The 26,058-nt window shown below is 32.9% G+C and overlaps 2 protein-coding genes and 1 long non-coding RNA gene across 4 annotated transcripts; all 3 read right to left on the bottom strand.

Moving 5' to 3' along the window:
- Nucleotides 1-2,907: 2,907 nt before the first annotated feature.
- LOC132304702 (aspartyl protease family protein At5g10770-like) lies at nucleotides 2,908-4,860 on the bottom strand. Of its 2 annotated transcripts, none has more exons than XM_059802441.1 (2): nucleotides 4,675-4,860; nucleotides 2,908-4,332 (listed from the first exon to the last, which is right to left on the bottom strand). In XM_059802441.1, exons 1-2 carry the CDS (start codon nucleotides 4,730-4,732, stop codon nucleotides 3,077-3,079), a joined length of 1,314 nt encoding a protein of 437 aa, XP_059658424.1. In that variant the 5' UTR covers nucleotides 4,733-4,860; the 3' UTR covers nucleotides 2,908-3,076. The 2 variants fall into 2 exon arrangements, with proteins under 2 accessions (XP_059658424.1, XP_059658419.1); XM_059802436.1 differs by having other exon boundaries at nucleotides 2,908-4,338; nucleotides 4,675-4,858.
- Nucleotides 4,861-8,577: 3,717 nt separating this feature from the next.
- Nucleotides 8,578-9,336, bottom strand: LOC132276819 (uncharacterized). Its single transcript, XM_059778442.1, has one exon. It carries the CDS (start codon nucleotides 9,334-9,336, stop codon nucleotides 8,578-8,580), a length of 759 nt encoding a protein of 252 aa, XP_059634425.1.
- An 8,860-nt stretch (nucleotides 9,337-18,196) lies between these two features.
- On the bottom strand, nucleotides 18,197-22,988 carry LOC132305573 (uncharacterized). Its single transcript, XR_009481656.1, has 3 exons — nucleotides 22,875-22,988; nucleotides 20,346-20,510; nucleotides 18,197-18,495 (listed from the first exon to the last, which is right to left on the bottom strand). It is a non-coding gene; the product is annotated as an uncharacterized LOC132305573 (long non-coding RNA).
- Nucleotides 22,989-26,058: the final 3,070 nt, after the last annotated feature.

Below are 26,058 nucleotides of genomic sequence, written 5' to 3'. Positions count from 1 at the left end.
TTGGGAGGGAAACTTATGCACCTGGTGAGGTTCCAGTTGTAAATGGGGATATTTTTTTAGAAGAACAATGTCCTAGGAATGAGATTGAGAAAACTAAAATCGATGTCACCGCATATGCGTCTGGAGTTGGAAGTCTGATGTATGCTATAACGTGCATTAGACCAGATATTAGTTATGTGGTTGGGATGTTTGGAAGATTTCAGCAAAATCCAGGTATTGCTCATTGGAGGGGGATGAAGAAAGTTTTCAAGTATCTTCAGAGAACAAAAGAGTTTATCTTGGTGTACAGGAATCAAATCGTTTGGAGATAGTTGGTTATTTTGATTCGGACTATGCAAGTTGTTCAAGTAGTAGAAAATTCACTTCTCGATATATTTTTATGTTGGCTCAAGGAGCTGTATTATGGAAAAGCTCTAAGCAATTCATTATCGCAGATTCAATTATGTATGCAGAGTTGATCAGTTGTTATAAAATGACCAAACGTACCATGTGGTTAAAACATTTTATTGCGAATTTAAAGGTTGTAGACTCCATACACGAGCCTTTAATACTTTTCTGTGATAATGAAGCTGTCACAAAATATTTGAAAAATGAAAAATTGACCAAGCGTAATATGCACATAGATATAAAGTACCTTTACGTATGCGAGAAGGTTAAGCAATATATTATTGAGGTTCCTCATATAGATACAACAAGGATAATTGGAGATCCTCTCACTAAAGGTCTTTAGCTAAAAATATTTAAAGAGCACGTGATTCGAATGAGTATTCAAGAGTCATTGTGTTATGATGTCTGATTTCTCTACTACATCATGTTACATTGCAATTGTTTTCTTTCAGTTTATTTACACCTTATGGTGACAAATATTTACATGAAAATAAAGTTATGATGCACCATTATTATTATTACATTGTTGTATATGATATGTGCACATGTTATTCTTGTTGCCTGGGAGTGGTATTTCACTCATGAATTTGTTTGGGCTAGATGTGAAATTGGCACCACATTGGTAAATCCAAACATAACTACTAAAGTTTGTCTGTATGAGTGTTAATGCTCTATGAGGATAGCTTGGGCTAGATATATCTATATCGGTAAACCCTCACACTAAACAAAAAGTTGGAGGTTTGTTGTAATATGTTCAGGTGACATTACGCGATGATATGAAGCAGGACGGATAGTGAGGTGTGCCTTTAGACCATATACAGTTTGCACATCTCATAAAATACAATAACAACCACTATATTTGCTTGAATCCTAAATGGAATTGGATTTGAGACCATGAAACTGTTTAGACTAATATATTACTTATCTACGCATTCATGATCCACTATTGAGAAAATTTATGGAGGAGAGTGTTCTAAAGTTTCAATCCATCAATTTCGATAATTCTGTTTTCTAAATAAAAAATGAGTGGTCACTTAACTTTTATAAAGTGTGTTGCAATCCATAGTGTCATTTTATAAAACTTAAAGTACATGAATAAAGTGGGAGATTGTTGGAAATTTTTTTTATATATAAATAATAAAAATTATTTTATGGTCCTGTGCACTACGTTTTTTAAAGTAGGATTGCAATGTAATTATTGATACTTCATGGATTGGGTTGTACTTTCTAATTTGGTGGTCTAATTAAGAATATAGTTTTTCTACCGTTGGATTGTGATTTTCCAACTTATTTGGTGTGATCTAATTTTAACCATTAATATCTAAGTTTCCATGATAGGAATAGAGACTTAGGTATGCTTGTTGTTGTTATATATAAGAGTTTTAAAATCCTTATTCAGACTTATCGTATCGACAACTCTTAGAAGGTGGTAAAGTGCTCTAATTTTTCAAATCTCTCAAAAGGCACTAAAGAATTCTCAAAAGTATCTAAAGTTTAATCTTCTAATAAGATATTATATCAAAAATCTCTCTTTAATTCATAATTACTTTTGATTTTTACATGTTACTTATTATTTAAACCAGACAGTCCCAAGTCACATAGAGATACTTGAATGGTACAACCAATCTAATGTCTAAATTATGGGGTCCATTCCACGATCAGAAAGAGTTGATGATTTGGACACTAAAAATGTCCCTTCTGCAAAAAAAAATCAACCACCACTGGTATAGCTCACTAAGAAGAAAGAAAGAAGAAAATCACATCTACCTTCATCATATAATTAAGATATTTTGTGTGTGTTCTTATTGTATAACAATTTTCCTACCGAAAGTGAAATCTAAGTGTTTTTGTATAATCTTCATATATTCTATTACTATTTAATTGAATAGACGAAAAAAAAAAAAAAACCTTCATCATCTACCTTGTTCGATTACATGATCAAGTGATCTTAGCTGATGGATCTCGTGTTTTATGTGTTGCTTGATTAGTTACATCGTGAAACAATCTGGGCCATCAAAATCAACATGGTGGTTGATGGGTCATTTGTAACTCATGTAATGGATGAACTTGTGCTTCATAACTAAATATATAATTTAATCACCCATGAACCAAGGGCCTATAAAAAGGACTAAACGTAGAATTTTGGTGAGGTTCTAACAATGAAACTAGTATTATGGGAATGCTAGGAATTTCAATTTGGCAGCGTTTCTAAGTTATACTCAATATATAATTAGTACGTGTTTTAAATTAAAATAACATGATTTTTCAAAATTACAATTTTTTTTAAATAAAAAATGAATACAATGACTTATAGAGGGTGCTATTTTATGAACATACTTAATTGTTAAATCTGACTTAATTAAATTTCGAAAAGAATGCTATTATTTTGATGTTTTAACCACCTATAGTAGACACTTCAATTACCTTGAAGTCATTACACGCTTCTAATCTTTAATTTGAAATTATCTTATTTTGGAATATATATTAAAGGGTGTTAACATATATGTTCTCTCTAGCATATACCATAAAATAATTTGATCCGTTGTTTATGCTGGGATTGACGCTTCCAAACAAGAGCAATTCAAGATCATGAGATCTTCATGTATCATATAGAAATGGTTCAGTTGCTCCATTTCATGAGATGCCATATTTATTGATCTACTACATAAAGTTAATTTCATTTAAATAACTAGTTGCAGCCCCCAGGAGCAAACCCAATTCTTGAATTGGCGACATCATAAGCCACACTATATGTCTGATGCTGATGGTTTCCAATAATGGCGATATCACCCAAGTCCGAGTTTCCTGCGAAGGCCAAGCATGTAATGCCCTCCTCAGCCACATCATACAGAATGTTTTGAGGCGGAAGAGTGAGGTCAGCCTCTCCTTGAAACGCCATCCGAACCTGAGGCACATCTGACATTTCTTTCAAACTCCCTGTATAACATGTGTCGAATAATGCAGAAGGCGGGGCAGTCTCATGCTTTGAGGACATTATCTTTGTGAACTCATCCCTGAGCGCAGCATACACTGACGTAGGCAAGCGAGTGATCACCGTCCCAGAATCTATAATTGTTGGAACCTGGTACTCGGCCTCTCCCACTCCCAGTGTCCTGCCTGCCACTGCAATCGCCGACAAACTCAAAAAGTAAAAGCCGCCCCCTTGAGAATCAGTAAGCATTGGAGTGAACTCGTAGGAAAATCCCATCAATGAATCCCTCCCTATGGACAATGAGCCTCCAGTGCCTCCGTGTGCTGTTGGGAGGCAGTAGGAGAAGGCATTTCCATATTTGGATGACAATTGAGAGAACATGGAGAGTTTGTTGCGGTCCAGGCCAAAAAGACCAGCAGACTTACCGAACAACCCTTCATTATCCTGGCCACACCCGAACACAAAACTAGGCAGCGTTTCTGACTGGGTTAGGGTCAGTGAATCCTGACTCAAGTAGCCACTAGTGAAAGATTTGTCCCCATAGGTAACCTTGTACAAGCACTCGTCAGAGGTAGTGCAAGCACGGTTATCAAGGGAATTGCACTCGGGTGTTGTGCACAATAACGTTTTGTAGGTGCTGGACGTAGAGGGGTCGAAAAAAGGAACGACCTGATCATGGCAAGACACCTCGCAAGGCTTGCATTGCAGCCAGGAGATGGTGCTGCCTGTGTCGACAAGCACAGGATAGTCACTGGGTGGAGTGCCAAGGCCAATCTCAACATAGTAATTGCCAGAACTAATAGACTCGCCAGGGTTCACGGGTGTGCTAATGGACTTTGGTCCAAAAAGGTGTTCTGATTTGTTAGTGAGTCTGAAGTTCAGATGCTTAACTCGTGCTTGGTCCCGAGATAGTAACTCGGAGATGGATGGTGGAGACTGGGAGGTTAGAGGTGAGCCATGTCCACGCACATGATGCAAGGTCATGTGCAAAGCTGAATGGTCAAGTCCTTCCTCTGCTTCTGCCCAAAAAAGAGAAATAGGAGAGAGTTAAATAATGTCCCTTTTCAGCTATCAATATTATGCACAACGTATAATACTTGTATGATCATTCCCAATCAATACATTTTGTATGTGAACAAAGAAAAAAAGTATATGTTATATTATGTGAAATGTTGCCAACAATATATTGAATTATCAATATGTCAGTGACCTAATAGTATCAGATTTCTATTTTTCAAAAGAAAGTCAAGAGTTTGAACCTCAGTAAAAACATGCGTGTGTAAGTACCAACTACGAAAAAAAAATAAACAATACATTGAACCAATGAGATAACCATATCACATGCCTTTGATTACCTGCAAATGAAGATGTTGCAAACAGGAAGAAAGAAGCGAGGAACCAACCCAACCCCATTTCTCCTACACCTCTGGAACTGCTATACTGGTTTTATGTATATGGTTCTCCCACACACACACACACATACATACATACACAGAGTAGCAAAATTGTTAATAAGAATTCGGGGACGACTTGGGGTCTTCTGTACCTTTAAAAAAAAAAAGACTTGGGGTCTTCACATAAGTCAGGAGTTCCCACGATGAGAAAGAGTCAATGATATGGACACCTTTGCATTGCAAATCATCAACTAGTGGTAGTGTAAGACAAATGACAGCATGATGCGAGGACGAAATCAAATGCTGTTTTAATGGATGGAAAGACTTTTCAGAACAGTACAACTATTATTTCAGTATTTTTTCCACCCGACCCGGTGAACGTGGTACGACAAAATGCGCGTTTTATTCTTTCTAAACCTACAAAACTAACTATCCCACCCTAGAGTATGGGATAGTGTAATTCTTGAGAAATTATTTGGCAGAGACTTTTCAGAACAGTACAACGATTATTCCAGAATTTTCCACCCTGAGCCAGTGGTACAACAAAATGCGCCATTTATTCTTTCTAAACTTACATGACTTAACTATTCCATGCTAGAATATGAAATAGTGTAATCCTAAGTAAATTATTAAGTAGTTTTGGGACCATTGGTTCCAGCCAACTGTATGATGACACATAAATAAAAGTGAATTGATGTTGACATAAAATCAACACATTTAATTAAGTGCTAGTACACCATTAATCGGGAGCCAATAGTCCCTCCACTACCTGATAATTTCTAGAAACCTCGGCTGGATACTTGCATTTTATTCAAATCTATCACCCCGCCTATCCCGCCATTACAATCCATCACACAAGTTGCACAACTAAAGTTGGAGTTGTGCCTCTATGCTTGGTGAGCTGTGAGTTGGGTCTTGTCATTTTTCTCTTTCTATCCAACTGGGCACATGAATACACGAGGACCAAGGAATATATATTTTATTCTTTTATAAAGGTAAGAAGGTATAAAAATCAACATATATTCAATGATAAATTTAAATAATAATTATTTATGTTATATATTACAATTAATGGCTTAAAAATTTTTAAGGAGTCCTCCGACACTACAAAAAAAATTTATTCTGTTTAAACTATTTTTTTTTTTTTAATTGGTACTCACACATTCATATCTCTATAAAAATTTAAAAATTTGACTTTTCTTTGAGAAATAGTATTCTGATCCTATTAGACCGCTGACCTGCTAATATATATATATATATATATTCACCACTACAACGACGAGTTTGTGTATACACTTTTATTACAGTATAGCACCTGTTTTTTTATCACTCCTTCAAAGTTAAACAAAACAATTCCTACTCTCCTCTAGATAAACACCACATACACCAACAGATAAATTTAGACAATAATGCATGGTAGCCACACATCATACGGACAATAATAAAACACAACATAAATTCAAAACCCGACACCACGTACACTAAAAATAATTTTAGACACTAATAGTCTAATACATAGTAGCCACGCAGCATACATGCAATAAAACACTAACATACATTCAAAACCATCAAGCACCGGATGATATTAAACTACTGTTACTATTTTTTTTTTTTTATATCTAGTATGGGGTTCGAATTTCACCATTTTGAAGAGGAGAAGTTATACTAGTGAACTAATAACTCGTTGGCGTGTAGTTCAATATATTCTTGCATTAGGCTTGCTTAAAATGATTCACATAAAAAGACTTAGCTTTTAGTGTCTCCCAAAGTATCAATTCCTCTTAAATGCAAATAATTTTTTAGGGGTGTAGTGAGTGCCTTACATTGTCCCATGAATTAATTGGGCAAAATCCCGAACACCCCATTTATTGAAAAAAAAGTATATATTAATTCGAAAAACCTATAATGAGACTTAATTTTTTAAAAAAGAATAGTTACTTGTAGAAAAAATTAAATAAATAATAAAATAAAATAAAATAAAAATTAAGAAATATTAGTGGGCCTTTCCCTTGAATGGGCTAGGTGACATCCTAAGACTCCAGCTGCCCTGGTGATTAACATTTCCTTATAAAAATATTATGATTAATAAGCAAAATAAGAGTGAAGTTATATTGTATAAAAAATTTATGGACTCATAATACATATCTTAATACTTCTATTTTAATAAGTTTTAAACGTTTTTTAATAATTTTATTATCATTTTATTTTTGAAAAAGTTACATTTTAATATTTAAAACTTGTTAAGTATATATTCTGAAGAATTTGAGAATTTGAAAAGAATCGAATAGGGGTTGAAGTGTCAAAGAAGTATTCGAGCAAGCAGAAGCTGAAAGATAGATAAATTGCACACTGAGATAATAGCGAAGTAAAAACTTCAAATTCAAAAAAGTTACTATATTCTTACTCAATTTTTAATTTCAAGATATTTGAATACAATTTTCTTCAATCTCACACTCTTTTTATAGTGATTTACAACCGACAAAACAATGAATGGAGGCCCTTTCTCTTCACTTCAATTTCCAAAAGGCATCTAGATGTTTGCTGCTTCAACTTTCAGCCCATTGTTTCTTCAAACTTTTCAGCCAAATATTCCATGTCTCCCGTGGCACCAAATATTACAATTTCAATCTCATGCTTCAAATTTTCACCTCACCTTTCACCATTTCAACTTACACTTTTATTCTGGACCCATATGTTAATAACCCACCCCATTAATTCCAAAACCATTTAGGCCAAGAGAGCCAATCAACTTTGATTCCCCTATGCAGAAGAGCCCATTGGAGCGACAACATGAGCCCACCCCATTAATTCCACTGGGACGAATGCGGCGATTTTTCTTCTTCCTCTATCAAACTCTTATTCCTCTATCCTTATCAATAGAAAACATTTTTTTCTGTATGAATTCATATTTTTTATTACATTCCAATTCCTATACCTCCCAAAAAAATCTCAATAGAAGACATTTTCTACTCTGTATGAATTGATATTCTTTATTACATTCTAATTTCAATACCTCCCGAGAAAAATCTGATCCCAAATTGACTAGTTTTGTAAGCTTAACTTCATCTATTTCAAGGGTAATATTGGCATTAGAAAGTCAACGAGCGGATTAGACCTACTTGTCACTTTTGGGGAGATTACTAGCCCAACTTCATCTATTTCAAGGGTAATATTGGCATTAAAAAGTCAACCAGCATATTAGACCTACTTGTTACTTTTGGAGAGATTAGAGTAATTTTTTATCACAGAAAAAATTATTTGAACCAATTCACGAAGCCCAATTCCACATTTAAAATTGGTCAAATATTTGAGTTAAAGTCTTTTACCTCGGCGAAAATGTCATTAGAACTCTAGAACTCTCCAATTGACATAAGTGAGAGCTCTCCCTCCTATGGAATTTCTACCATGAACTTAACATTTTGCATTGTATTTGTTATTTGTAGAGTTGGAGTCGGACCATATTATTGAAACAGAATCACAAGTCTCTGCGTGTGTATTTTGAGTTTCATTATAACTTCTTTGATCGTCACATTTGAACACCCTATCAAATATTTACATGCCTAGAACACAACTCAATTATCTTGTCCCTTGAAAATTTGGAGAAATGTCATTTCACAAACCACTAGAGTTGAAGGCTATTTCATGCGGCGAATGTTTTCTAGCAAGTTTTATCCAACAATTTCCATAATAATTTTCTAGCAAACGAACCAAATACTAGCTGAATTAGTTTTCATTACCACAATGTGGAGGAGTTACCGTTCGACTTAGCTGGCTTGACGTTGAGCAGTTTGTCCTTGTAGCACAATGCCAGCCAAGTTCGAGCTTGGCACATGACCTCTATTGTGGAGCCAGAGTTCAACTGTATTATCGCCGGAAAGCATTGTTGTCGCCCGCTCCTGACCTGCCCTGCGAATAAAATTTCCGACGGACGCTTTCCTCTATTGTGGAGCTTCCCCCTTTCTCAGCACCGTACACGCTTTTATGAGCAGCATCCAAGAAATTTCTGCCACTAGACACGCGTGCTCGGCTAGCCTCCTGCGCATCATCTTCCTCAGCCTTCTTTAGTCGTTTACATCTTTGTTCCTTATGCAGCTCAGCATCCATTTGCATCTCTCGTAACCTCAAAGCTCTCTCTTCATCAGAAAGTTTGGGGGGAATATTCCGACGCTTCTTGTGTGATTCATCCTGTGGTGCCACGTCAGGAGACTTGTAACGGCTTGCATGAGAAAACCTTCTGTCTTCCCTTCCCTTTCTAGCAGATTCAGAATCCTTCCGGCCTTCTGAATAATATTCCTCATGTTTTGACTTGTCATAAATCCTCTTGGTTCCATATTTATCTTCACTTTGTCTAGAATCATTAGGTAGTGGCTCTTTGTACTTCAAGTCCTTGTCAGAATTCTTCTTTCCTCGAATATCCCTTTCATGTAATTCTTCTGAACTTAGAGCTGCTTTCTTTACATGGTCATCATATTTTGAGCTTTTGCCTTTATTAGAGGTTCTTCTTTCTTCTTCTTCTCCTTCATCAACATCTTCGGAATGACGAATTCTTATGATGCTTTGAGTTCTTATGCTGGTGCTTCTTGTGGCGTTCTTTTCTATCAGGACTCTTCTCCTTGTCCTCATTTCCTTTAACCTAGAAATGAAAAACGGTATGTACAACATATTAATAAAACCTTTCACGTTGTTCCTTTAATCATTGCCCTTTAATCATTCTTCATGCTGTTCCTTCCGCATTTTTTTTTTTTTTTTTTTTTTTATTCTCTTTCAACTTCCCAGTTGCAAATTCCTTGGAATCAACATGCTAGTCTTATATATTTATTTATTATTATTATTATAAAAAATTGGTAACAAACTTGTAGATTCATCTTAGTCCTAATGTTACAAATGCTTGACTGAATCATAATCATTCTTGCTTTTCTTTTATATATATATATCAAAAGTTGATGCAAAAGTCTGTATGTTCCGGAGTCGGTGACGATTCCTACAAGACAAGAGAAAACAGATGACCGGCATGGTATCGGCCGGGTGCACTTCAACGGTCAAGTTAAGACTTGACGATTGAATATCCGATAAAGGATTAAATATGAAATTTATGACATACCTTTTTAGGTTGACTAATGACTTCTTTTATAAAAGCATTAACAGTAGTAGTCTTCTATCATGAAACAAATATATTTTCCTTGTCCATTACGGATTTAAGAGTCATTGGAGAGGGTAATAGTTGTTATTTCTATCTCCTTAAGTTTATCCATACCCTTTGAGTCTTTATGTCACTTGGAGTTCTTATCTAGTCGAATATTCCGTATCAGTAGCCCCACTTTCCCGAAATCTTGCTTGTCAAGCTTCGAGAATGCCAAGTCCTTCCAAGCTAAGCATGCTTGATGATTACTTTCTTGCCCCTTTTAATAAGGGAGTGAATTTGCTTGAGCTTTGTGAGCTCACCCTTTAATAAGGGAGTAGTTAACCCCTCATCTCTTTATTGAAGGAAGAAGATGAAGTTGGCCCTTTGTTTCTTTATGGGGGAAAGAGGTATAGTCTTAATGAGGGTGACCATTTTAATACGAGAGGTAGTCGTCTCGTCTCTCTAGTAAATGAAGGAAGTTTTAATTATCTCACCCTTTTGTGTAGAGGGAGTAGTCGGATTCTTGTCCCTTTAATGGGGAAAGAATGTGTTGTTAGCCCTTGGTCCCTTTAATGAGGAAATTTTTAATAAGGTGTAGTCAGCCTCTCGTCCCTTTAATAAGGGAAGTAGATTAATACTAGTTTCACTCAGCTCGTCTCTGTAATAAGGTAAGTAGATTAATACGAACTTCACTCAGCTCACCCTTTTAATAAAGGACGTAAATTACTATGAGTTTCACCTAGCTCACCCTTTAACAAGGGAAGTAGAGTATTATGAGTTTCACCCAGCTCACCCTTAATATTTGGCCTCCATTGCCTCAAAGCCTTTTTATTTTGTTTTGAATTTCTAAGAAATAAGGTCCCATCAAAACAAACTAAATGCCTTAACAATAGTTGAGTAGTTATTTCAATTGTTAGATAGAAAACTACGAATTTGCGAAATTTTAATTTCCTATATTTTTCGTAAATTTATTTACTTTTTGGTAAGTCTATTTTATTTTTCTACATTATCTTAGCAGTAAACAAGAGCAGCTAAACAATAAATGGAAGTGGCACTGTAATACCTCGATAATTTAAAGAATTTATTAATTATGATTATTTTATTTTATTTTATTTTATTTTTAAATGATTTATTTGATTTAATTTAGTTAATTGTGTTTATTTTAATTTTAATTGATTTGTTTTATTAAGTGCTTTGATTAATTGTTTTATTTTATTTATATTTCGGGAATTATTGATTTTGTATGATGATTGATTGTTTGTGTACTTAATTAGTTATTGAATTGTTGGCGTGTTGATTTTATTGGTATGGTTGACTTAGTTAAAAATCCTTGTTTGTTTATATACTTTATGTAATTAGTTATTTGAATTTAAGTGTTTATTTAACTGTTTTATTTATTTAAATTAATTGGACTGGGCTTAAGGAAAATTGGATCAAAGGATATGGTCTTGGGCTTGAATGAATCTTTATTGGGTTAATTAATAAAGCCCATGGTTTTGTGATTATGTAACAATTATTTTTTTTGTATAATTATAAATATAATTAATTAATTAATGTTATGGAAGAATATATATATATATATATATATATATATATATATATATATTTATTTATTTATTTATTTATGGATATATATAGGTATATGTGATTTAATTAATTAATAATTAATTATGGAAGGATATATGCATATATATATTATATAAAATATGCGTGTCTAGATATATGTATTAGTTAAGGATAATTAGTTTCCTTTTATTTAGTAGTCATTATTGGTATAGGATTAGGTATTAATGTGTATAAATATACACTTAAGGTTTAATCGATAAAAGTTTGTCACGTTAGAAAAATAAGAGAGGCAGAGAAAGAAGAAGGAGGACTGGAAGGAGGAGGCCGGATCTGAGAAAGAAGATGCCGGAATTGGAAGAGATAATTAAGGCTTGAAGCGTCGGTTTTGTTTCGAAACCTTCAGGCGAGTTTTTCTCTAACTTTCCTCTTAGAACTCATAAGAATTTCACCTTGAGTATCAAGGCTTTATATTTAATTTATTAATTAAATAATGATTAGAACGGATTAATTAAGAGCATGAATTATTGTATTATATATATATATATATATATATATATATATATATATATATATATAAACTTTGGATTTTAAATTGTTGATGTGTGTGTGTTGTATTTATTTTTAAATTCAATTGTTGTGCTTGATCTATGACCTAGGAGTTATTTAGGATTTATAGATTTTCTGGGAATTTTCTAAAATTTTCTGGTAATTTTTTTATATTTTTTTGGAATTATATTTGATTTATGGATTATATTTATTTGGAAAATAAATAAAATGTATATTTATATATATATATATATATATATATATATATATATATATATACACTGTATATATATATACATACTGGGAGTGTACTGGCGCATCAATAGTGATGCAATCCAGTGCGGCGCAATACATAGTGTTACTACGCACGCGGGTCATGAACGGCTGAGATGTCTTGATAAAGAGACGATAGCCTTGGTGTAGTGTGGCGCATAGAGCTTTAGTGCTCCATTTATCAGAGACCGCAAGATGCAATTTGATCAATTGAGCTGATCCGGTGTGATGCGGATCACAGAGGTGTGGTACGCGCTAGCTTTGGAGAGCTGAGATGCGCTGATGAGGAGTGGGTGATCCAGTGAAGGTGCGCTCATGCGACAGGGAGGAGTACAGCCAATCAGAGTGCGCCACATCAGCCAGAAGGTGAAGCAGGAGCGTGAACAACGCGTGGGAGCGCGTGAGACCAGCTGTCAGCATGTGGTGGCGCGTGGAAGCATGTGAGGGGTGTTTAGGGGCGTGTGACGGTGCGTGGCTGCGCGTGAGGCATTGTTTGAGGTCTCAGTAAGTCGCTACAGTGTTTGGTGATGTTCCAGAATTGATTTCAAGCTGGTTAGTGTTGAAATCAATCATTAGATGATGTATTTTAGGTGTTTAAGGAATGTAGGACATTACTACGATATTTTAATAACGTTTTCTAATGCAACTACGAATTAAATTGCATAGAGGGGATTACATTACTTCGGATTAATAAAGGTAATAGTTAAAGTTACTTTATGGTATATAGAGTTAATTAATAAGTTTTAAATCAACTAATAAGTTGTGATTGTGTGGTTAGTATGCCTTATATGTGGTATTGCCTAATTAAATCATAATTGGCTGGTTGTTTAAATAAATGATATGCTTATAATATGCATGAGATGTTCATGTATGAATTAACTTATTTTTTTAAAAGTTTAAAGGTTGGTACATGGTTGAGTTGTTATAGATGTAAATATATATTGCTTAATTAAGTATATGAATAAATTACATACATAGGAAACATGGATGAGTTGCTAGTTTAAAAGTATAAATATATATATACTTCTGGAGGCATGGTTGATTTGCCAATGTATAAATAAATATACATACACGGAGGCATGGTTGAATTGCTAATGTATAAATAAATATACTTAAAGGAGGCATGGTTAAATTGCCAATATATAAATAAATGTATTGATAATGGCATGGTTGATTTGCCAAAGCGCAATTAAATTGCTATGCGTTTGATGATTAAAATTTCATCTAAGGTTTTTGTATGTGTAAGTTGGATTAGGATTAGATATTCTTATATTAGAATTACCTAGCACTTATAGGTTAATTATTTATTTTATTATATTAATAAAATAACATTAGTAGAGATGTATAATTTGTCAAAGCCTAGGTATTGGCTGTATGATTTAAATAACTAAATTCATTATTGGCTTTTGGGTTATAGTTTTCCTTGAATTATATTTTATTATTTAATTGATTAAATACTTATTTAAAATAGATTTAAGGTTAGAGGGGTTTCTCTTTAAAAGAGAAGGAGTTTTGAATTGGTTTAGGTATGGTTATGCTTTAATCATGGTTTAATGGTTTTGAAAATTAATGAAACTATTAATGGATGTGAATGTTATACCGTATATAATTATTTATACATAGGCGTATCATTGTTTAGTAAACTTAAAACTTTATTAGGTTTGGTTTTAATCAGAGATGATCTACTTATTGGTTTTCAGAGGTCTGATAGAGTGAACTTGCTCGTAGGGTTTAACCCACGATTTATTTTTCAGGTTATTCGAAGTTCCAGTCTCGAGGTTGAGGATCCGTAGCTGGGGGACTATCATTCATCTATTCAGCTTGTGTACTTTTATAGTTGATTGAATTATTGGATAATGGTTTAAGGGGTCCTTAAGTTACAGGATTCCCGAGTTGTAACCATTGGAGAGTTATTAATGGAAATTTTTATTCATTAGTTTTTCTTCAGCGTATGAATAATTCTTTTTATTTTCTCTTTGTATTCTGTGCTTGTTAAATACTTTAATTATTTTGATATTTCCCTGATTTTGTGCGTGGACTTGATCTACCCGTGTTCCAAAATTTGGGGGTATCACAAGCACCAACACTTCCCTCTATTGAACTGGAAAATGTGTTTAGACAATACGCTGTCTGACAGGAAAATAAGCACCCCTAGAATGCACAGCCTAACTGAATTAAATTTCTTTCCAACATCACAAGCAACCAAACAAGAAGAATTCATTAAGATAATGAAAATTTCATATAGTACTGACCTGTAATATAGTGCATAACTCACATAGAATTAATCATGCAGTATGATGTGGATGTGAGAGTTTTCCTTGGCTCAGCTCATTATGATGAATGTGAGAGGTTGTCAAACGCGTGTCGCAGCAAAACCCTTTGCATTTCAGTCATTTTTACATAGTTGGATTCACTTAATCCATCTTTATTTTTTAAGAGATAAAAAGAATTGATTGAATTTCTTGCATCTGGCATATAAAAAGAGAACGAGTTCTCATTGATTCATCCGACTTCCAGTCGGGCGGCAATGTCAGTCGCGGCAACGGGTTGGAACCTGAATCAGGTTTGCCAATTGGGTCCACTATTCAAGCAATTCTATTTGTTGGACAACTGAGATTTGTTTTTGTTTGCAGAATTGTTTGGATTTGGGTTGTTCAAGTTTGGGATTTCTGAATTGATAATGCTTGGGAGAGGTACTGCCAGTTGCGCGCCTTTTCCATCAGCTCTGCTAGAATCTTACAAAAATGCAGCAGGACTATGTTTTTCTGTGAAGAGTTTGCAGAGCTCTGTTTTCTTAGATCTTGAGTCAGTGATATCTCAAGTTTTTATGGTGACAGTTTTCCATAGTCGTAACAGAGTGCATTATTGTGAAGCATGCGGTTAAAACCATAAAACAACCCATATAATGTACACTTGAAGGCTACTAAATTCTACACAGAATAATGATAAGCCAGTTGTAGATTATTACTCTTTCTTGTATTTTAACAATTTGCCCCTGTATAATTTACAGGGTATATATATATATATATATATATATATATATATATATATATATATATATATTTTAAAATAAGTTTGTATACTTTATACATATACCTCCATAGCAAAGATTATAACAATACTTAGAAAGCAGCTTCTGGAGGTAAACAAAGATGGACCAGCCTTGTACTAATGCTTTAAATTTATTAAAGAATAGAATTATTCCATGAAAAATCAACATATTGTGTAAGATTTTTTCGAAACTCCTATTTAAATTAAGCCACATGATAGCTCTTACCAACACATGATTTATTGGAAATAACAAACTATATTATCACCATATATGTAATCTTATTCTAAAGTTACTTAAATTATTAAGGCAGCCATATAAATTAGTCAGAAGGACTTATCACGCCTTCAATCTCAAGGAGGTTCTTGAAAATTTTATATGATGATGTAAAGACTAGTTCTTAACATGCCAATCGAATAACTCACTATACAATATAGCTTTTGTCATTTGCTTATCAAAAAATAACTGATCTTCTTTGATCATAAGATAGATTCAACCTGCTTTTGATAAATCTTCCCCGTCCTGTGTGAATTGGAGACGGTCCAATTGGTTAGGAATGATGATACTTATATAGGACAATGTTTTGTACATATTCAAACAATTTCAGGCTATGGCTGCTCCAAGCAAACAATGAAATTAAATAGCATAGTTAAGTACTCTTTTGTTTTAAATTTAAAAGTACTTCCATAGCTTTGCAACTAAACACCCAAGACCTTGTAAAGAAGCATCTGTATAGACAAGATACTCTATCCCATTCTGAGAAGTAGATAGAACAGGTGTAGAAGTCAACTTGTCCTTTAACTCATCAAAAGCTTTTTGACAGTGTTCATCCCATAGGAACCGTAAACCCTTCCTAGTCAAATGAGTGAGTGGAACCCTTGAATGAATCTACGATAGTATCCTGCCAATCCCAGAAAACTTCGAATCTCCGTAGGTGTAGTACATTGTCCCCACTCTACCACTACTGAGACCTTGGCTAGACCCACCGTTATTTCCTTTTCTGATACTACGTGACCCAAAAACTTCGCTTCACGCTGCCAAAATTCACATTTCTCGAACTTGACACAGGAAGACTAAAAGTACTGGTCCAATAATTTGGAATTGAAGTTTATAAATAATGGAGCGGTGTATATACTTTTCCTATTATTGTGCAATGGTGTTTACTTGAAACTAATAATATCAATCTTTAAGATGCTGGGTGGAGAGAGGAAAAATTATTACATGGCATTGATTGTAATACTAGATATTTCTTGTGCAAACAATATATATTGTCATTGCAAATAGATGAACAAAACTGTTAAGAGTTTACATGCAATATATTATTATCGCAAATAGATGCATAATATTGTTATGGCTGTAAATGTATATGTTATCATTGCAAATAGATGCACAATGTTAGAATACTGCAGATAGATGCACAATACTAAGCAATTGATACCTCTGATCCGTAGATAGATGCACAATACCGAGCAATTGGTACCTCTTATTAGAGACTTCATGGTTGCGCCAACAATTGTGATGGCAACCAAGGATAAGGGTTGACGATTGTGCTAGCGGATGAAGTTTGCTATACTGTTGTGGAACCCAGAGTTGGATTTTCGAACATCTCTACGTTTCCCACAGACGGCGCCAACTGTTGATGCAAAATCTACACGCTCCGGAGCCCGTGACGATTCCTGTAAGACAAGAGAAAAGAGATGATCGGCGTGGTGCCGACCGGGTGCACTCCAACAGTCAAGTTAGTACTTGACGATTGAATATCCGATAAATGATTAAATATGGGATTTATGGCATACATTTTAGGTTGACGATGACTTTTCACTACAAGAAAAAAGGGCTTCTACGAGGGGCCAAAAACGTCGTAAAAACGTATTCACGGCGCATTCTAAGCCCTCGTGTATGAGGGTTCCGTAAATACTCAATTTTTTCTACGGCGATATATAACTGCCGTAGAAACGTTTTCTACGGCGAATTGTAACTACCGTGGAAAACTTTTTTACGGCAAAATATAACTGCCGTAGAAAACTTTTCTACGGGGAAATATAACTGTCGTAGAAACGTTTTCTATGGCGAATTGTAACTGCCGTAGAAACGTTTTCCACTACGAATTATAATTGCCGTAGAAATTTTTCCACTACAAAATATAACTGCCGTAGAAATGTTTTCTATGACGAATTGTAACTACCCGTAAATAATATTTACGGGGGTTTCAAGCTCCCCGTAGATAACATAATTTTTTTAAAAAAAAAGTTTTCTACGGAGTATTGTAACTACCCGTAAATAATATTTACGGGGGTTTCAAGCTCCCCGTAGATAACATAATTTTATTTAAAAAAAAAATTATAAAATATTACCCTTAAATGCTACCTAATCATTCACACAACCTGCAATGGGTATCAATTATATATATATATATATATATATATATATAACATTACCCTTAAATGCTACCTAATCATTCACACAACCTGCAATTGGCATCAATTTTCAACTATCATTTAATTCAAAAATATATCAACACATTCATAGTTTCAATTCTATATGTTAATGTCAATAACTATAACCAAAAAAATATCTTGAAATACCACATTAAACATATCAAAAGACTTAAAATATTTTTACAATTCAAGAATTCATGATTGATCAATGTGCCAAAATAGGAAGTAAATTCATTTACAAAAAAAAATAAATAAATAATCAATTTCCTAACAATTAAGTTTCAATCTACACTTTTCAAAAACACCACCTCATTTTCCACAGTACAAAATCCAAGTAAGTAGGTGCTCCCATTGATTCAGCAGCCAAAACTCGAATAGCAGGGTTGATAAACTTGGCAGCCAATGTAACCCCAGATATTAAACCTCCACCTAAATTTTTTTTACCAAAAAAAAATGAAAAGCTCATCAAATTAGTAATAAAGATGATGTAGGAATAGAAAAGATGAATTAATACTTAGAAGTCATTAAACAAACCACATAGGAACTATTATAGTGTTTATTTGCGGCGCTTGCTCCAAATACTCCAATGATATGGTACCCTAAACTAAACCCTTAATTAATTAATATATATATATATATATATATATATATATATGCTTCCCAACCAAATTTTGTTTCACCCACTTACCAGAACCATCTCTTGCTGGGCTGAAACACACAAGCAGGAACTCATTCGTATCACATCGAAACGTTGACTTCTCAAAGTGATCCACCAGTGCCTCCTTCCCCTGCCAATTAACCATTTTAATTAATCATATCAAACCCAAAACTTATTACTATATATTGTGTGTGTACATATATATACGTTGATATATGCACACGCTCTCACTTCAAAATCATTTTTATTTATCCACTAGGGTACTCGCCTCTTAATAAAATGAATTTATAGCACTCTTTTTATTTTGTTATATATATATCTCACTTCCCTAATCTGTCTTTTAAAACTGATTTTTATTAAGAGGAATCATTGTAGTTATTAGACCATTTTTTAACTCGTTATAATGTAAACTTCATCTGAAACCAAGCAAGCACGCCAAAGTTTATTTATTTCCCTTTTTTCTACAACAGCTAGCACTTTTTTCTAAATAAAAATGAAAATTACCAGAGCTGCATAAAGATCTGTGACTTTTCCAAATTCTTTAACAGGAATTATCCCAAAGACACAACTTAAGTATACCCTTTATTTTAACCAAATAGTGCACCATCCTAAGAACACAAAAGACTACATAAATAAGAACACATACAGCAGTATCTAATTTGCATCTTGAGGTGAAGCAATCCTCCTAATTCACCCCAAACCTCTTTTTTAGTTCCAATACGAAGTCATAAACCTTGTTGGGGTCACAAAGAGAACTGGACACACTAAATAATGAACGAGTAGGTCTTTGAGAATTCCCTTAAAGGGACCCCCTTCTCTGTAGTCTCTTTATAGGTCTGAGTAAGAATAATGAACTAGTAGGTCTTTGAGAATTCCCTCTTTCTTTGAAATTAATATCATTATTCGTTGCTATGGCTCTCTACATGACAAAAGTATTTTGGAATCTCTTTTTTCCTTTTAATGAATAGCTGGGATGATGCTAGCATAAATTCCTTGTATCTTATGTGGTCTTATCACATGAACCTATGCAAAGTATCCAATTAGGAAAGAGTCAATGCATAAAGATGTTTATCTTCTTAAAAAATCTTGATCGCGGAAAATAAATTTTAAACCTATATATTTTTATGTTGCAAGAAAATGTGTTATTCATCTTACCAAACCTAGCCATATTTAAAGTTGTTTAATGCCTTATTCAATTACAAGTTTTCCTTTTCCAAAAGTGATAAACATGATATTCTGGTTTACTAACTTCATATAAGAAAGCCAAACTGCATTTCTTTAGCATAAGTGACAAGAAAAGCAAGCAAAGGTGGTGGTGGTGGTTGTGAATATATAAAGAGATTTTGGCTTTATAGCATGATTAAATTGAATTTTATCTCAGTCTATATGCTGTTTTATTTGATGATTCAACAAATTAAAATGCGATCAATGAAAACCATACTCCATCCACAACAATTTCCCGACCTCCATTTATGCAAAATAATTAAAAAATATATAAACAATGAAGAAGTCCATGATGCAAGTAATGCAGTATCACATTTCTATGCAATGGACTGAATTTTCAGAAAATCCAAGATTAGGTAATTTGGGATGCAACACAGCCTTAGGGAATGAGCCCTGAGAAATCTAAGGTGAAATTCCTGAAATTATTCTTTGTCGTCTTCTTATTTTAGTTTATTTGTTATGTTTTTTAAAGTTATAAGAAAGCTACTTTGGTAGGCCAGTCCTTCCTTTCATCGAGACTTCACCCAAACAACCAAAAGCCACAAAAAACAACCAAGTTATCATTCATAGTTGCTGTAAAAGAATACTTGTGGCTGTCAGCAATCTCAAAAGATAATATGAAAGATATCAAATCTATTATTCATAGGCACACAACAAGACGAAGGATTTGTAACTTGAAGGTGGATTGCAAAGCGAGAGAGAGAGAGAAAGAGGCGAAGAATAAAGAAAAAAGAAAAGGGAAACAAACACAAATACCTTAAGATGAACAACTTCACCATCCTAAATTACCAAAACCTTTTTTGTGTGTTCAACTACAGCATTAGCATCGCTGGATAAGAAGAATTCTTTGGGTTGCCCATTCTTTGAAAGGAATTTGTCATCATGAAATGATGCTTCATTGTTCACATCATCTGTTAATTCCTTAAACGACGACAACTCAATAAAGAAAAGAGCACAATCTTGTGTTCATCAAGAGCAGCGCAATTATTAATAGTCCACTCATGCTTACACAAAAGAATTCAATGACAGCACAGAACAGTAGTTAAGAAAGATCATGTACAATATTTAAATAATAATAGCTGAATCAGAATGAATACAAAAGTTCCAATATGTGCATGGAGTAGAAAACTTCAACTCAATGGTGCCTAAGCTAGTAGCATATCCTTTTTCACCTTGCAATGAACCAAAATAAGCCACATGCAATGCAATACTACATCGTGGTGTTGATTTTTCAAGAAGCTGTGGTGTTGTGAATTGTGATGGTGACAATCTATGAAATATGGATACAGATACAACAAATTCTTAAATTATAGATACAGATATGCAAGGATAGGACAATATATATATATATATATATATATATATATATATATATATATATAAACGTAGATATGTATAAAAATCAATATATATGCATCTATGAAAATTTTTAAATAATATTTGTTTATGTTATATGTATTGTTATTAGCATATCTTTTCTATTTTTTTCACAAGTATTGTTGTTAACATTTATTTATAAAATATTATGATTAACAAACAAAACAAGAGTTGAGAGTTATATTGTATGGATAAATTAAGTTCTATTTTCGAATAAATGTTAAACTTTTCTTAACAATTATACTATGATATTCTTTGAAAAGTTACATTCTAATTCTCAAAACTTGCTAAATATGTATCTGAGAAGTATCGGTATGTGGTTGAAATTTTAAAATATATTTCAAAATTATAATACGTATAGGAATCGAACACTCATCCATGAGTATCTGAGAAATATTGGTGTCCGACACAACATGGGTACGTCACTCTTGTAGAAGTATAGGTGCTTCCTAGGTGGCAGTTGGTGGTGCACCAACTACTGGCTTAAAAATAAAAATTTCCTAAAATTCCATATAAAAATCGAATAAACGACCATAAAAAATGCTATGCAAATTAAAACCTTTCCATCAACTTTTAGGATCAAGAGAGAAGGGAACAGATGAAAAAGAAGAATTAAAAGCAAGTAGAAAAAAGCTTCTGACAAAGATGCAATTTGGCATAAATAAAATTTGCAAGTGCACTCAACTAAATAAAAAATGGAAATGTACAGTAACAGAAGGCTGCAAAGTGCAAACATGTATTAAATTATAAAAATAACAGAATCAAGCCCTAAACAAATGTAATTCAAGTAGTCAAACATAAGCCCAAGAATTCCAAGCTGAATATCATATTAATAAATGGGCATTTGAAAATAAAGAAGATATATGAATAAGTGACTAAAAAAATTAATTCGAGCTTTCTTAATCTTGAAGCCTACTACAGAAGACCTAATGCCTTTGTGAGTGCCTGTTATAGGGCTTCACCTATCATGGAATAAGATACTGTAGCAGAGCCTTGACTACCATGGGGCTTCTTTGGATCCAACAAACTCAGTCACGCCTTAAAAAAATGCCCCATAGGACTTGTACAACAAAACCTATCTCAGGCCAGTGAAATCCCATTATGTGAAGTATCAAGAGAAAAAGGAACCTATTGATCATTAGTTCTGAAAATGGAGAATCTGTGTTATGTTCAAAGGCCTAAAGGATTAAAAAAAATAACTAGAAAAATCTACACAAACATGGGGATATAAATGATGATGGCATAGCTTTTTTTGTTTTCAAGAAATGCCGCCAATTCTAATTGGTGCACCATTCTAGTTTTCACAAAGTGATGTCAGGAGGGCTGAGATTCAACAATACAAATAAATTAATAAAAGTTCCATTGAGAGAGATAGCTATAAATATTTTTAAGTTCAAACAAAAGAAAACAATGTATGGGTATATATCAAAACATAGTCTCAAGCTTCATAGAATTTTCAACATGGCAACAAGATATATACATCATTTCAGTTTAAATTTCACAGCCCCATTTCAGTTCAAAAGCATAGTCACAGAGATGAATTTATATCAAAATCATCTCACAGTTTTTATGAATTCAAGTACAGTCCAGAATTTTTGATACAACACAAGGCCATATATATTTAATCTGAAATTTAAAGGCCCAAGAAGTTGCAATTCAATTCAATTCAATTTAGAATTTTCAATTCAATTCATCGTCAACCTCAATTTCAAAAATCAGGGACAAGCCCTTCACAGAATTTTTTTTTTAGTCCATTCTCCATTACCATAGCCCTTCCTCCTTTTTCACATCACAGACTTATACATTCACAGCCCTAATAAACACAACCACAAATATATGTAGGAAATTCTAAATTCCTATTCCAAAATCAAAGTCCAAAAGTCAAATTTCAGGTTGAAGAGAGCTTACCCGAGAGAAAAATGAGAAAAACGAGAGAGAGAGACTCGGCCTGAAATTTTTGGCTGGAGAAGACGACCGGAACTGGAAATGTGGTGGCCGGTGGCGAGATGTGGTTCTCCTTGACCGAGAATCGGCCAGAGAAAGTGAGACCGAGAAGAGGGGAGAGAGCAGCAGCGGCGGCCAAGAGGTTTGGCTGGAGAAGCTTGCGACAGTGGGGTTCGAACAGAGAGCGAGGGCTTGGTGATGGTGTGAGGATGTGGGTTGATGGTGGTGGTGCCTCGGCGTGAGACACAGAGAGATAGAGATAGAGATAGAGATAGAGAGAGAGGCTAGGGTTTTTTCAGAGAGAGAAGTGACTTTATTGCACCAGCGGGAATAAGACCCGCCAAATGATAAGTAAAAATTTCACGGCCCGCCAAATGATAAGTGAAAATATTTCACTTTTTACCATGATTTCAGTTACATTTTTCATTAATAGTGGTAAAAAACTTTTCTATCACAGTTTAAAATAATAGTATATTTTTTATTATGATTATTTTAAAACCGTGTCAAAGATTATTTTAAAACCGTGGCAAAAAAATACGTGGTAAAAAACTATTTTTCTTGTACTGAATAAATATTTTTTTATATTAATAATTTTTGTCTAATTAGATTACCTTTTGTTAAAAAAAACTCAAAATAAAAGATAGTTTGTGGTTCAGTTTTAGAAAAATTATTTCATTTTTTATATTAATTAATAAATTATTTTTATATTAATAATTCTTGTCTAATTAGATTTCTTAATTAAAAACTCATAATAAATAAATAAATAGATAATTTGTGTTAAAATTTTATATAGAAACTCTTTCTAAATCAATTAATAAATATTTTTTATATTAATGATTCTTGTCTAATTAAATTTACTTTTATTAAAAAAAAACTTATAATAAATAGACAAATAGGTAAATTGTGTAAAAATTTTATAGAAATTTTTTTAAAATTTATTTGTTATATCAATTAATAAATATTATTTTATATTAATAATACTCGTATAATTTGATTTTCTTTAATATATGCAAAGAGTTTTGGTATTTATTTATATAAAAAAATATTTATTAATTGATATGGAAAGAGTTTTTAAAAATAAAAAAAAAAATAAAAAAAAAAAAAAAAACTCTACAAAATACTAAAATCTACATAATAAAATTTAAATTAACATATTTATCTATTTATTATTATGATTTTTTTAATAAAAGAAAATCTAATTAGAGAAGAATTATTAATTTTAAAAAATATTTATTAATTGATATATAAAATAAAATAATTTTCCTAAAACTCAATCACAAATTAGCTCTTACTATGAGTTTCTTATAAAAAAAATATTTATTAATTGATATAAAAAGATTTTTTATCTATATTATTATTAGATGTGCAAAGAATTTCAGTATTTAAGTATTTATTTATTTATATAAAATTTATTTAAAATACTAAAATTTACATAATAAAATTTAAATTAACCTATTTTTCTATTTATTATTATGAATTTTTTAATAAAAAAATCTACTTAGACAAGAATTATTAATATAAAAAATATTTATTAATTGATATATAAAATAAAATAATTTTTCTAAAACTCTACCACAAATTAACTTTTATTATGTGAATAGATTACTCTTACCAGACTTTTGCTTCTTTTTACTAGGATTTATTCTCTTAATATCATCATAACTAAATGGCTGGAGCAAAGGAATGAGCAAATTTGAACAGAAGTTCTCCTATTTATTATGAGTGAATCATTTGAACAAATTGAACAAATTTGTAAGACGCATTCTAAATGGCCAGGGAACAAGTAGAAGGGAAAAGGAACGAAACACAACAACATCAATAAATAAGGCGGTTCTACAACTACTAGTGTCATAAATTTACTAATTTAACGAAATTTATCATAACATCAGTTTGTTGTCATTTTTATTCTTAGATGCATAAAAACACAACAACATCAATAAATAAGGTAGTTCTGCAACTACTAGTGTCATAGATTTCAAAGCATGAAAAGTCCTACAAGGCTAGTCATGTTTCTTTTGACCAACTCATATTCAAGAAATTAAATACATCTCCCCAAAACCCCATTAAAAAAAGATATAGAAAAAGAACAAAAAAATAATACCACTTTATTTTTTTAGATCAATTGATGAAGAGAATGATTTACAATGTTAGGTTTATTATTTTTTTTACATAAAATGATGTAGTTTAATACCACTTTATAGTTTTTGCAAAATAAAATAATCATGGGCAAAAAATTTTTAGGCGCAAAATTTTTCCGCTGTCCATTTTTTTAGGTATTGGGGATGTGGTGAGGGCGTACTGTGCCAAAAAAAATGTAGTGGGGCTTATTTACGGGGCAAAAAAGGCGTCTTAGATGTGAAATTTATCCACGGGGCAAAAAAGGCACTTTAGATGTGAAATTTATCCATTGGACAAAAAAGGCGCCTTAAAAGAACTTATTGTATTGCTTATTTACGGGGCAAAAAAGGTGTCGTAGATGTGAAATTTATCTACGGGGCAAAAAAGGCGCCTTAGATGTGAAATTTATCCACAGGGCAAAAAAGGCGCCTTAGATGTGAAATTTATCCACGAGACAAAAAAGGCACCTTAAAAGAACTTATTGTATTGCTTATTTACGAGGCAAAAAAGGTACCGCGGATGTGAAATTTATCCACGGGGCAAAAAAGGCGCCTTAGATGTTAAATTTATCCACGGGGCAAAAAAGGCACCTTAGATGTGAAATTTATCCACGGGACAAAAAAGGCGCCTTAAAAGAACTTATTGTATTACTTATTTACGGGGCAAAAAAGGCGCCGTAGATATGAAATTTATCCACTGGGCAAAAAAGACGCCTTAGATGTGAAATTTATCCACGAGGAACATTTATCCCGTTAAATATATCTAAATATTCACGGGCTTTTTAATACGCCGTAAAAATATTTTTCTACGACGATTCTATAAAATCCTCGTGAAAGCATGTCCTATAACGTAACAATTACGAGGATTCTTTTAAAAACTCCGTAAATAGTGGTAATCACGAGGCAAAATAAAGAAGCCCCGTAAATACTATGTCGTAAAAGCCCTCTTTTCTTGTAGTGTCTTTTATAGAAGTATTAACGGTAGTAGTCTTCTATCATGAAACAAATTTACTTTCCTTGTCCATTACGGA

This window comes from Cornus florida, unplaced genomic scaffold (genome assembly GCF_030987335.1).
Source record: "Cornus florida cultivar Cherokee Brave unplaced genomic scaffold, ASM3098733v1 CherokeeBrave_3.0.0_Hap2_Chr01, whole genome shotgun sequence".
Taxonomy (NCBI): Eukaryota; Viridiplantae; Streptophyta; class Magnoliopsida; order Cornales; family Cornaceae; genus Cornus; species Cornus florida.
This window is presented reverse-complemented; position numbering and strand designations above follow the sequence as displayed.